Source organism: Cynocephalus volans, chromosome 15 (assembly GCF_027409185.1).
Source record: "Cynocephalus volans isolate mCynVol1 chromosome 15, mCynVol1.pri, whole genome shotgun sequence".
NCBI classification, from domain to species: Eukaryota; Metazoa; Chordata; class Mammalia; order Dermoptera; family Cynocephalidae; genus Cynocephalus; species Cynocephalus volans.
Window position 1 is genome coordinate 46,573,136 of NC_084474.1, and position 12,081 is coordinate 46,585,216.

Genomic DNA, 12,081 nt, shown 5'->3' on the forward strand with positions numbered 1-12,081 from the left:
TACATCTCTCTTCTGTGGTTCCTGATTTCTTAAACCTGGACCTGTGCCGTAGCCCTACCCTGCCAAATATTACCCAACTCATCTCCCCTTCACGTACTAATTGTGGTTCACGCACACTAACGTACCTATGAAGAGACCATGTTCTAGTCACAATCTTACCCACATTATATAACCTATCATTTCATCTGTATCCCTTTTTCTCTGTCACCTGGAATAGTATAGAGGCCTCAAAATTGCTTTCTTCTGCCTCCAGTCTTATTTCTTTAAACCCTTTCTTCCTTCATGCTACTAAAGTGAACTGCCAGAAATGCAAATCTGACTACTGCCTTCCTGTATTGTTTGTATTACAATTTTTTTTTTTAATGTGATGCCCTGCTTTGTTTTCCCCATGGAAACCCCAGTAAAAGCTCTAGCCTAGAACTTTATCCTCCACTGCTCTTTTCTAGGGAATCTGAGTATAAACTTCTTCCTTTGTGACAATCACTTGCACATCTGCATGTGTTACCATATCTGATTTAAACAAATCTGGGTACATTTAATATGCTTCCTAACTTAAACTTTCCAGTGGTTTGGCTCCCATCCCCATAGGAAGGAGTTCACTCTCCTTATCATACATAGTATTTAATGGAGGTCTTTTGTGACTGGTGCTGCGTACCTCTCAAGCGCCACCTCCCATCGCTCCTTTCTTTAGACTTATGCACTAGAATTCATTATTTATATTCCCCATGGCCCTGTGTATTTCATGCCTCTGAACCTTTTCTTCATGCTGTTTTTATTTAAATGCTTTTCCACTTCACATTTAATGCATTAATTTCGTAATCCATTATGACTGGACTCAGTAGCCAACAGCAGAAAATCTTCCTTGAAGATTGTGTACTTATTTAAATTAGCATTCACCTTATTGTATTGCAATGTTGGCTTCACGAGGGAAGCCAACATTCTAATCTAAGACAAAAATCTCTCTTGTTCACTACTATGTTCCCAGTACCTCAGTGCTATAAAGGTGCCTGGCATGTAATGAGACTCAACACATATTTGGTGAATGAATGATGTTTACATTTCTAACTACCTTCTAGATTCTAAACTTGAAGGTAACGACTATGTCATATTAATATACTTTGCATCTTGGACTGTGCCTGAGAAATGGTAGTCACTTGATGTCTTTATCTTCGATGACCCTCAATTTTCTTTTTTTTTTTTTTTTTGGCTGCTGGCCAGTATAGGGATCAGAACTCTTGACCTTGGTGTTACAAGTCTCAGTTCTAACCAACCGAGCTAACCGGCCAGCCCTTTTTTGCTATACTTGCATGAACTTTAATTTATGCCACTGATGGACCGCTTTTATAAGGTGCTCTTTCAGACAACACTAGAGCTTAAATTGTCAATTTAATTTCATGAACATTTATTCAATGCCTGCTCTATGCCAAGCATGCTGTTAGATATTGCCATTCAAACATGGCTTAGTGAAGCAAGGGAGAAATATGAAAAGAACAAAAACAAAGTGTAAAATGCTAAACTGGAGTTTGTATAAAGTCCTCTTTAAACGTAGATACGGAAACAATTCTTGCTTGGAGAGAAGGTCACGATTTAAGGAAAATGATAACAGAAATATTTGATCAGGTTCATCAAAGGAACAGGAATAGTCAGGCAGGTAGACAGGGGGCAAAGGCGTACAGGCAAAATGAACAGCATGAGCAAAGGGGTAAATGTACTCGATGCTGTTGAGGAATAGCAAGTGGTCTCTTAAGGCTAGAGTACAAAGTTTGTGGAAGGAACGGGCATGTGATATAGCTGGGGCTGGACTGTGTGAGTTTTGTGTCTCAATTCAGTAGTTGGAATTTTAACTTACAAGCCATTAGGGGCCGTGAAAAGATCCATGAGACTGCAGTTTCTCCCACTTCCATCAGATCTCCTTCAACCTCTCTGTGCGTTGGGGCAGGTATAGTACTAGGCACAAAAGTAACAGCTATATAAATATGACTTAACCAGCTCCCACAGTTATTATATAAGGCCAGATTTCTGTAATAAATCCCTATATTATTCCTAATTGTGTATTTTTGTTTTGTTTTGTTTTTTTCTGATTGAACTTTGATGCAGAATTTCCTGCTGTAACAAAACACCCAAGCCATATACAGGAGTTTTGGGACTGGGCCTTGAGTGTAAGTTAGAAAGGCCTTTAAGAGACTGTTAACAGGAGTGTAATGTCACTCCAGGAGGCTGTTGGTGAGAGTTTAAAGAAGACGAGGAAAATATTATTGGAAACTAGAAGAAAACGTGACTCCTGTTACATAGTAAGCAGAATGTTTAGCAATGCTGGCAGCATTAACAGTGGAAAATAAAAAATATATCTCATCAACCTAATGATCTAGTTATATAGATTTCTAGACAGAGTGTTGAATGTGCCATGTGGACTCTTCAAGCTGCTTATATAGTAACAGACAAGAGGAGAAAGGCAAGCAAGAGGAATAATTATTAAATATAAAGGAGCAATGATGTTTTGGGCTTAAAAAAATAAAACTGTTTCTTATTCCTAGGCTCTCCAGACAATAAACAATGCTAAAATTAAGAAATGCATTTCAGGCAGAGCAAATCCATTGAACTGCCAGAAAAATTAAACCTAAAGATGAAGCTGAAGTTGACTGTAAAATCCTTTGTTAAGACCTTAGGAAGAGTAAAGATGCCATCTCATCAATACATGATAGGGCTTCTAAAAATCTTAAAACATTGTCCCCTAGTAGTTTCACATGGGAACTCAAGGTAGAGAAGGGCCATCCCAGAGAGATTTATGGATGTAACTTTTGTCTGATAAAGTAAATTACAAACCGTTTCAAAAGAAACTCACGTTTTTAAAGGGTTTGTATCAGTTTAGATTGAAGGGAACAGTACAAAATGAAAAGGTAAAACTTCATGCACTGTTGGTAGGAATGTAAAATGCTATAACCATTGCAGAGAACAGTCTGGCAGTGCCTCAATAGGTTAAACGTACAGTTACCAATGACCCAACAATTCCACATCTAAGTATATACCCAAGACACGTGTCCACACAAAAAATTGTACAAAAATGTTCATAACAGAATTATTTGTAATAGCCAAAAGGTAGAAACAATGTAAATGTCCATCAATTAATGAATGGAAATATAAAATATGGTATATATGTTTACAATGAAATATTATTTGGCAATAAAAATAAATGAAGTACTGGGTACGTGCTATAACATGGATGAAATTTGAAAACATAATGCTAAGTAAAAGAAGCCAATCACAAAAGACCACATATTATATGATTTCATCTATATAAAATGCCCAGAATAGGCAAATCTATAGAGCTAAAATGTAAATTAGTGGTTGTCTAGGGTTGGGGTGGATAGGAGGAATGGAGGGTGATTGCTAAAGGCTACAGGCATTTTTGGGGGGAGAGGTGGAGAAAATGTTCTAAAATTGATTATATGACTCAGTGAATATACTAAAAACCGTTGAACCGTTGTACACTTTAAATGGGTAAATTGTATGGTATGTGAATTATATCTCAATAAGCTGTTACCAAAATAGAAAAAAATGAAGAGAGGACTTGGGACTCTTGAACTTCTATGGACAGAAAGCAGTCTGAAAGAAGTACATGGCAAACAGTACATGGCTACATTTTATGAAAAGGGAAAGAAATTCAGAGGGTGGAACCAAGAGGCCAAAAAGAAGAACCAAGAACTAATCCCAGGCAGTAGAACTGAACCGTAATCGAGGAACTGACACTATGTGTCTAGCTGGATCTCAGAATTGGTATGATCCAATGGCTGATTTATTTGAACAGTACTGTCTATTGCTTGCCCAGTGTTTCATACATTGTCGTATTCTAGGTATGTGAGGACAATAACTTGTCTCTGAGTTCATAGGTCTTCAGATCAAGATGAACTGTACTTGAGCTGTACTCAAGGATCTGCCCCTTAGGAGCTGCATCCACCTTTGGATCTAAATTAAATAAGATCTTTGGACTTGATGCTATAAATAGATGTAGCTTTTGGGTATGAGGGTTTGTATTAGTCCATTTTGTTTCTTATAACAGAAACTGGGTAATTTGTGAAGAAACAGTATTTATTACTTACAGTTTTGGAGGCTGGGAAGTCCAAAGTCCAGGGAACACATTTGGTGAGTGCTTCTTGTTCTTGATGACTCTCTACAGTGATGCAATCGTCACAATCTGATCACCTCTTAAAGTCCCCACCTTTCAGCTACCATAATAGGGTTTCCCACTCTCTTAACACTGCCACAGTGGGGATTAAGTTTCTAATACATGAAACTTTGGGGGAAACATTCAACCCATATCAGGGTTCTTGGGAGAGGGTGTCTCTATGTTGCATGTGGGAGGAATGTAAATAGCTTATGGCCAGGATGGACTGTGGTGTGATTTAAAACATCTATGAATTTTTTGTCATTTGCCATCAAGAGGCAGAGTCTAATTTGTCTTCTTTTGAACATGGGCTGGCTTCAGTGACTTATTTCCAATGAATAGATTGTGGCAGAAGTGATGCTGCCTAACTTCTGAAGCTAGGTCATGAAAATGATGCAAATTCTGCTCCACTTTCTCTCTTGGGATGCTCACCCTGAGAACCAAGCCACCATATTGGGAGGAAGCCCAAGCCACATTGGAGAGGCTATATATAAAGATGGACCATCCCAGTGTCCTAGCTAGCAACCAGCATCTACTACCAGATGTGGGCAAATTAACCTTTAAATGATTTCTATCCAAGCCTTTGAGCTGCCACAGCTGTCACCAGGAAGAGAATAGACAAACCCTGCCCAAATTAAGAGTTGTGAATAAAATATTTTAATTCATTAAGTTGTATATTGGTTTGTTTCCCATTGATAGATAACTAAAACAGATAGAATTAATAGGATTTATTGCATGTTGGAAGTAAAGGGGATAAGAAGGAATCAAGAGTTTTTACCAGGCTTTTTAGGTTCAGCAAATAAACGGAAAGCAGTGTCAGATTGCAGAGGCCTGTACACTCACTTAAGGCAATAACAAATCGCCAGTGGCCACACAATGGTTACTTTAGAGATGATAAGTATTATGGGATTTTTTTTTAAAAAATGAAGCATTATAATGAGTTTGTTTAGACAGAAACAGCTTGATTATTCTAGGGAACTAAAATAATATGAGAGTAAATAAGTTGAAAGATAGGTTTGGAAGAGATTAGGCAAAGAGCAGTGATTAGCTAGCTGAAAAATTATTTTATCTGTCATTCTGGTAACTGGAAGTCACTATTAATCATCACTTCTCATTTTACTGTTACGATGATTATAAATTTAGTGGTTCTTTTTAAAGAACTTTCGCTCTTGCTTTACCCTCTTATTGGAAAAGGTCTGTCTTGTCTGTAACAGCATCCTTTCAGTGAGGCCTTCCCTGGTCGTCCTATGTAAAATGGTAAACTTCTCATTCTCTGCATTCCCTATTTTCCTTTCCTGCCTTTTTTTTTTTTATTATTAGCTATCACCATCTAACGCACTAGATTTACTTATTTATCTTGATTGTCTTTCTTTTTCTACTAGAATGTAATTTTCTTGACAGCAAGGATTTTGGTCTTCATTCACTCCTCTATTCCCGGTGCCTCCAGCAGTGTTGAGCACATAGGTGCTCTATAAATATTTGTTAAATAGCTGAATATAGTGATTTCTAAATTCCAAAGGAAGGATTGAATTGTGTTCAGAGTACTTTCAGTGAAGAATGTATTTTATAATGTTCAAGTTTTTGGAAATCAGCAATCAAAATGTGTACATATATACGTAACCCAAATGCCTTCAAGCTTCATATCATATCATATCACACATATCTGGGTACAAATAAGGTTCTGATAATAATAAAATATCACCGGTTATAGCTTTCCCTTTTCTCTTCTTCTTTTTATCTTTGTTTTAATCTTTTACTTGGAAAATTTCAAACATACAAAAGAATAAGACTACTGTAATGAACCACTGTGTGCCTATTACTCAGCATCAATAATTATTAAAGTTTTGTCACTCTGGTTTGATCCATTTCTCCCACCTATTTTTTTCCCTAGATTATTTTAAAGAAAACCCAGGACATCATCTTATGTCACCTGAAAATTTCAGTATGTGTTTCTAAATATTAAGTATATTTAAAATAAATGCTTCCACCATACCATTATCACACATAAAAGAATTAATAATTGCTATCAACTAATTCTCAATCCATGAATAAATTTCCCTGATTGACTCCAATATATTTTTATTCAAATAAAGATTCTAACAAGGACATTGCATTTGGCTGTAATTTGTCTTAAGTTCCATTTACTTCACATCATTTTCCTCTCCTTTTTATTAATGTCATTGATTTGTTGGTGAAACCTGAGTCATTTGCCCTGTAGAATTTTCCATGTTATAGATTTTCCTGATTGCTTCCCTGAGGTGAGTTTAACCTGTTCTCTAGTCCTCATATTTTCTGTAAATGGTAATTAGATCTCAAAGCTGTGATTAGATTCAGGTTCAATTTTTAAGCAAGAACATTTCATAGGTGGTGCTGTGTACTATTTATTGCATCACATTATAAGGCTTATGATGTGATTGTCTCAATTTTGATGCTAAAATAGATTAGTGGGTTAAGTTATTAGCCTGAGCTCTTACTTATAAAGTTCCTCATCAACCTTTCACCTAATGCTTTTAGCATCCAATTATGATTTTTGCATAGATTCATCATTTCAGTAGAATTTACAAAAATGGTGATTTTTTCTAAAGCTATTTTTTCTTTCCTCATTTATCAGCTTCAATTCCTCTATGAATGAGAACTTTATTAACTCTTTATTTAAAATAAATGCAGTTTGTAGTGGAGGAGCAGTACAGTGATTTTTTTTTTTTTTCCTTTATCAATTTCAGACTGAGTTGGTGCCGTAGCAACTACCAGTGTGATTAATGAGTTTCTTTTTTTTTTAAATGCCATTATGGTTTCTTAGATTTTAATGTTTTGATATGTTTCAATTAACTCTAGATTATCTTTTCTAATCCTCAGTGTTTCCCATTTTAGACTAGTGGGAGCTCCTAGAAGTTGCCTTTTGTGTCCTTTTGATGTAACCTCATTAGTCTTTGATAACTTCCACATCTTTGGCATAAGACATTCTAGGCTTACCTTGTACATTTCCTGCCCCAAACTTGTACCAGCTATTTTCTCTTCCTACCTTTTACATAGGAAACCGTCTACTGCCTCCCATGTTCAACATGGTGGATCTCAGAATGTTTTTGTTTCCATGACACACCAGTTCTGCAATAGAGGTTCTAAAGGCATTTAATAAAGAACTCTAGTCCCTGATAGTTAACGTCTCCATTTTCTACTTCTCTTCCAATATGGCTGAGAGATTGCTAATAAGCGCATTGAAGGGTGGTAAAGACACTAAAAGTATTATTTTGAATAGGAAGAAGATGAAAAAGATACCTTCAGCATTAGAAAAACTGCCTGGCCTGAAGAATCTAGACCTTCAGAATAACTTAATCCTCAGTGTGTGCCCAGAGATAAGCACCTTGACCCAGGTGAGGAACAACATATCTATTTGGATTGACGGTGGAAAATAGAGAGAAAAGAGGTGAGGGAAGAGACAATAAGACTTCCATCTATGGAGACTTTGCTCTGTGGATACTTGATGTGGAGTGTTGTTGGAGAGGTATCAGAGGCTTTCTTGCTTAGGGAATTTACATGCGGTAGGGAGAGAAAATGTTTCCATTTATTCAGGTTCTCTTTGGCCCACATCTGGAATTGGGATTAGGACTCTGCCACACTCATCTTTCTGGAGGCTGTCATCTGTAAGTGGGTTGGAAGCTTGGATCCGTTTGTCTACCTTGGGGGCTCACATCTGGAAGTAGGTTTGAGGATCCCAGAGATGCTGTTCACCTGGGAACTGTCTTGAAGCTTTTGCATATATAATGAAGACATACTTAGGATGTAGGAAGGGGGTTCCTTTTCCATTTCCCACAGCAGGCTGGAACTTTGAAATGAAGTGTTGGCAGGGAATAGGAAGGAGGGGGCGTTCATTTTTTCTGAAATAGTCTTTAAAAGACAATTAATATTTTAGATAAAGAATACCCTTAAAGAGCAACAGTTGACATCATTGAATTCCAAATGCTCATGTTAAACATGTCTTCCTAACAATGCAAAACTTGAGCTGCTAAAAGTCTTGAGGTTGAGAGAGGGCAAGGGATATTAACTTTGTACTTTTTCTTTTGTTCACTTCTGAACTGTCAACAGTTTAGAACACTGAAAAAACCAATAAGCAGAGAAGTCATTGCAGCTCATTAATTCTGAGTTCAGAGTTACAAAAAATAAACCTCTCTTGCCTTACCTTTTCTCTACCTCATTTTATTTTAGGTTTAAGAAATTATTTGAGCTTGTAATCTGTGGCTGTGTCTTTACAAGATATAAGGTAATGCTCACAAATTCCTTCCTTCAGTATTAACTTCAAAAAGAACACTTGGAGTTATGGGACAAGGACAGAAGAGTTTCTATACAAAAAGATTTAGGCCTTGACTGAACCACGAACTGATTCTCTCCCTCTGCTTGAATTTATTTCCATTAAAGTAATACTGCACATTGTTTTAAGAAAATTGAATGCAAAAAAAAAGCTTGTAATAAAAAGTTGTCTTCTGTCTCACTTTCCCTCATTTCCAATCCTAATCTCCATATATAACCACTTTTAACTAATCTTTTTTTTCTTGATTTGTCTATTTTAGACATCATTCTTCTTTATCTTCCAAATATAGTTATATTAATATATTAATATGTTTAGTTTTTCCATAATTATCTTTTTTTTTTTTTAAATGACCGGTAAGGGGATCTTAACCCTTGGCTTAGTGTTGTCAGCACCACGCTCTCCCAAGGGAGCCAACCGGCCATCCCTATATGGGATCTGAACCCGTGGCCTTGGCATTGTCAGCACCGCACTCTCCCAAGGGAGCCACAGGCTGGCCCTCATAGTTATCTTTTAAATTTAATATTATTACATCTCTATTTCTTCTTTTATCAACCACGGTCTCTTTTTTTCTCCTCACTTTATAAGATGACAGTATCAGCATCTGTATTCCACCTTCAGCTCTCCTTCCCTCTGCCCCATCACACTCAAAACTTCTATAAGATTTATAGCATCGACATCCTATTGAGTTATAACTAAGATTAAATCTTTATTTTTCTCAGAGAATTCAAAAATTCTAAAATGTATATTGTTAATAAGTAAATGTCATTCATGTGGAGTCAATTAATCTACTATGATTATATTTTCTCCCTTATATACCATTTTCGTTCTCTTGGAGTTTCTAATTGCCTTTTCTTTGTTCTTGTGCCTTTGCTTTATCATGGCCTCATTTTATTCCAGGCTTGATCATATTACATGTTCTATCAAATGTGTTTTTTCCTTGGGAGGCTTCCCTCCAGGAGCCTCCATCTTCCTGCCCCGGTCTCAGCTGATTGCTCTCTAGGTTTGATGAATGCCAGCAGCCCAGGACATCCCTTTGCTGCTCTCCAGAATTGGACCTACTTTTTCCTGTATCCTATATTTTCCTATTTCTTGGTTTTCTGTCATATTTTTCAGGAGTAAATCTCCAGATATCATCCTAGTCTGAGTACATGGTCAGTTAAATTTTTTGATCCCTTGCATATCTGAAAATATCTGTACTCTTTTCTCACATTTGATTGATAGTTGTTTGGTAAAACATTACAGATTATAAAATATATGACCTTAGGAAATAACCCCCAAGAGTCTGATTATTATTTCGTTGTCTTCTTCCTGTGGCTATCCTTGTTACTTTCCTTCTCATTCTTCTAATATTAAGGGGTGACCTTATATTTTGACTTCTGTTTTCTCATTCTCAATTTCCTGCAGTATGGAGCAGGCTCAGCTCGGCCCTTACCTGTAAACAAGTCACAGCACTACGAATTCAACCAATTGTAAACTAGTCTTCTTCTGGTCTATCTTTAAATGCTTTACAAGTCAGAGTCAGGCTAATGGCATTATGTTGTTTAGCTATTCATGAACTAGCAATTTTTCTTGTATATGGTCTTCAAGGTTGTGAAATTAAAAATAAAAAACAAATATACCCCATTTATAATGGCCATTCTAAAAGCAACTAAGACAAAATGTGCTAGAAACCTGCAAAGAATGGACATAGGTTATCACACAGTTCAGAAATACTGCTCAGTCATTCTCACGATTTCTAGTAGAAAGGGCAGCTGAAGCTTTTAAAGAGAAAAACAGCTGAGAGAGTTGAAAAGAGCCCTAGATGAGAGTTTGAAAGTGCTGGGATAACATAACTGGTTTAGCCTCTAAGCAGCTAAATATAAGGTACTTAATTTCTCTGGGCCTCAATATCTGCCTTCATTTATTCAATCCACAAATAAGTACTGAGAACCATCTGTGTGAGCAGAGCAGGTGTAATTCCTGCCTTCATATAATTTACTTTCTAGTCAGAAGAGATATAAGAAACAAACAAGCAGGGCCGAGCCCGTGGCGCACTCGGGAGCGTGCGGCGCTGGGAGTGCAGCGACGCTCCCGCTGCGGGTTCGGATCCTATTTAGGAGTGGCTGGTGCACTCACTGGCTGAGCACCGGTCACGAAAAAGACAAAAAAAAAAAAAAAGAAAGAAAAAAATAAGCAAAATAAGATGTGAGGTGGTGATCAGTGCTAAGGAGAAAAATAAAGCAGGGAAAAAGGGCAGGGCATGTTGTGACATTCAGCTGAAATGTTGCTGTATGTACCAAGTCACAAAATGTCCTTGTGGTCTTTATAACTTGGGGATCTATATGTCATAGTTCAATGATCATAATAATTCTTATTCTAAGTTTTCTGTAAAATCTGCAAATGTATTTTTTAAAAGTTAGTTTGAACTTTTTCTTGTGTTACTATAGATCATACCCTTCATCAATAATGATTAAAACTGTCCATTCACCTCCTACTTTTGTCTGTACAGTGCTTGTCTTTTGGATTAACCTTTCTTTTATCATCATAGGAAGTCCAGTTTACCCCAATCCTGCAGAATGCAAAGTATTAAACTAGTCTTGATAATTTTTTAAGTTCCTAAGGCAAAAATAACACTTTAACATTTCTGCACTCACACAATGGTATCAAATAAAATAATGACACCAACCATTTATTGAGAACCAGGTACAATATGAGGAGCTCTTCATTCAATTTCTGCAATCTTGCAAGGAAGTTATTACCTCTTACTGTTAATAAAATTTATGGTTCAAGAAAGGTCAAGTTGCTTGTCAAAGGTCGTCCAACCAGTGAATACATCTATAAAATGAGGTCTCTTTTGAGTTGCTTTCAGTTCTATTTTTTTTATTATTCTATGTATTTAGTGTGAAATTTACCAAAGTATGGAGTTAAATTTATAGTTTCTAAAAAGAAAAACTGGTTTGCCTAAAGATAACCAGTTTGAACACTACATGGATTGTACCCCCTTCTTATTTGTTTGCATATTCATGCTTTTAATGAATATTTACCATTCATTTTCTTGTGTCTGGGCTGGTCCTGAGGGTAGAAGTGTGCATAGAATGAAGTCCCTACCTTCATGTTTAGGGATTCAATTAAATGTTAAGATATACAAAGTTCCATGGCTGGCACATAAGAACTTTCAATAAATTTTAGTTTCTATTATGATTAGTATTATAGTTACGGTGTAACTAGCAAAATGATAAAATAGTGTGGAAATATTCTTCAGAGAATATAGAGTCTACCTCTTCTTTTTTTCCTTGCTAATTTGACTAGTGAAGCTCTGAAAAATTCCAATGACTTCTAATGACAAGAAAAAAATGGGTTAATTTCCTGTAATTTGTGGTGAATGCATTTGGCCTGTGACTGCTGAAGTCCTGAGATGCTAACAATTTTCAAAGAAGCATTTTGTAAATTTTAAGGGCTAACACCTTGTCCTGTCTCTAGTGTCTGGCACTAGTAAGCCATATAATGTCAACTAGAGTGGAATGGAATGATAGTAGTTTAATCATAAATAATTGACAGTAAATAAGGCCAACCCTAAGCAAAGTTGGGTAGTTTTTAAATTTGTTATTGTGTCCCTAGTCTTCCCTTTTCAACT

General features: G+C 36.4%; 1 protein-coding gene across 2 annotated transcripts in view; it reads left to right on the top strand.

Annotated features, from left to right (window-relative positions):
* Positions 1-7,350: 7,350 nt before the first annotated feature.
* The window catches only part of LRRC69 (leucine rich repeat containing 69), a 100,025-nt gene continuing 95,294 nt past the window's right edge, over positions 7,351-12,081 (top strand). For both annotated transcript variants that reach the window (XM_063079079.1, XM_063079080.1), the window contains exon 1: positions 7,351-7,533. In XM_063079079.1, the coding sequence (XP_062935149.1) occupies positions 7,351-7,533 (183 nt within the window). The remainder of the gene's footprint in view (positions 7,534-12,081) is intronic.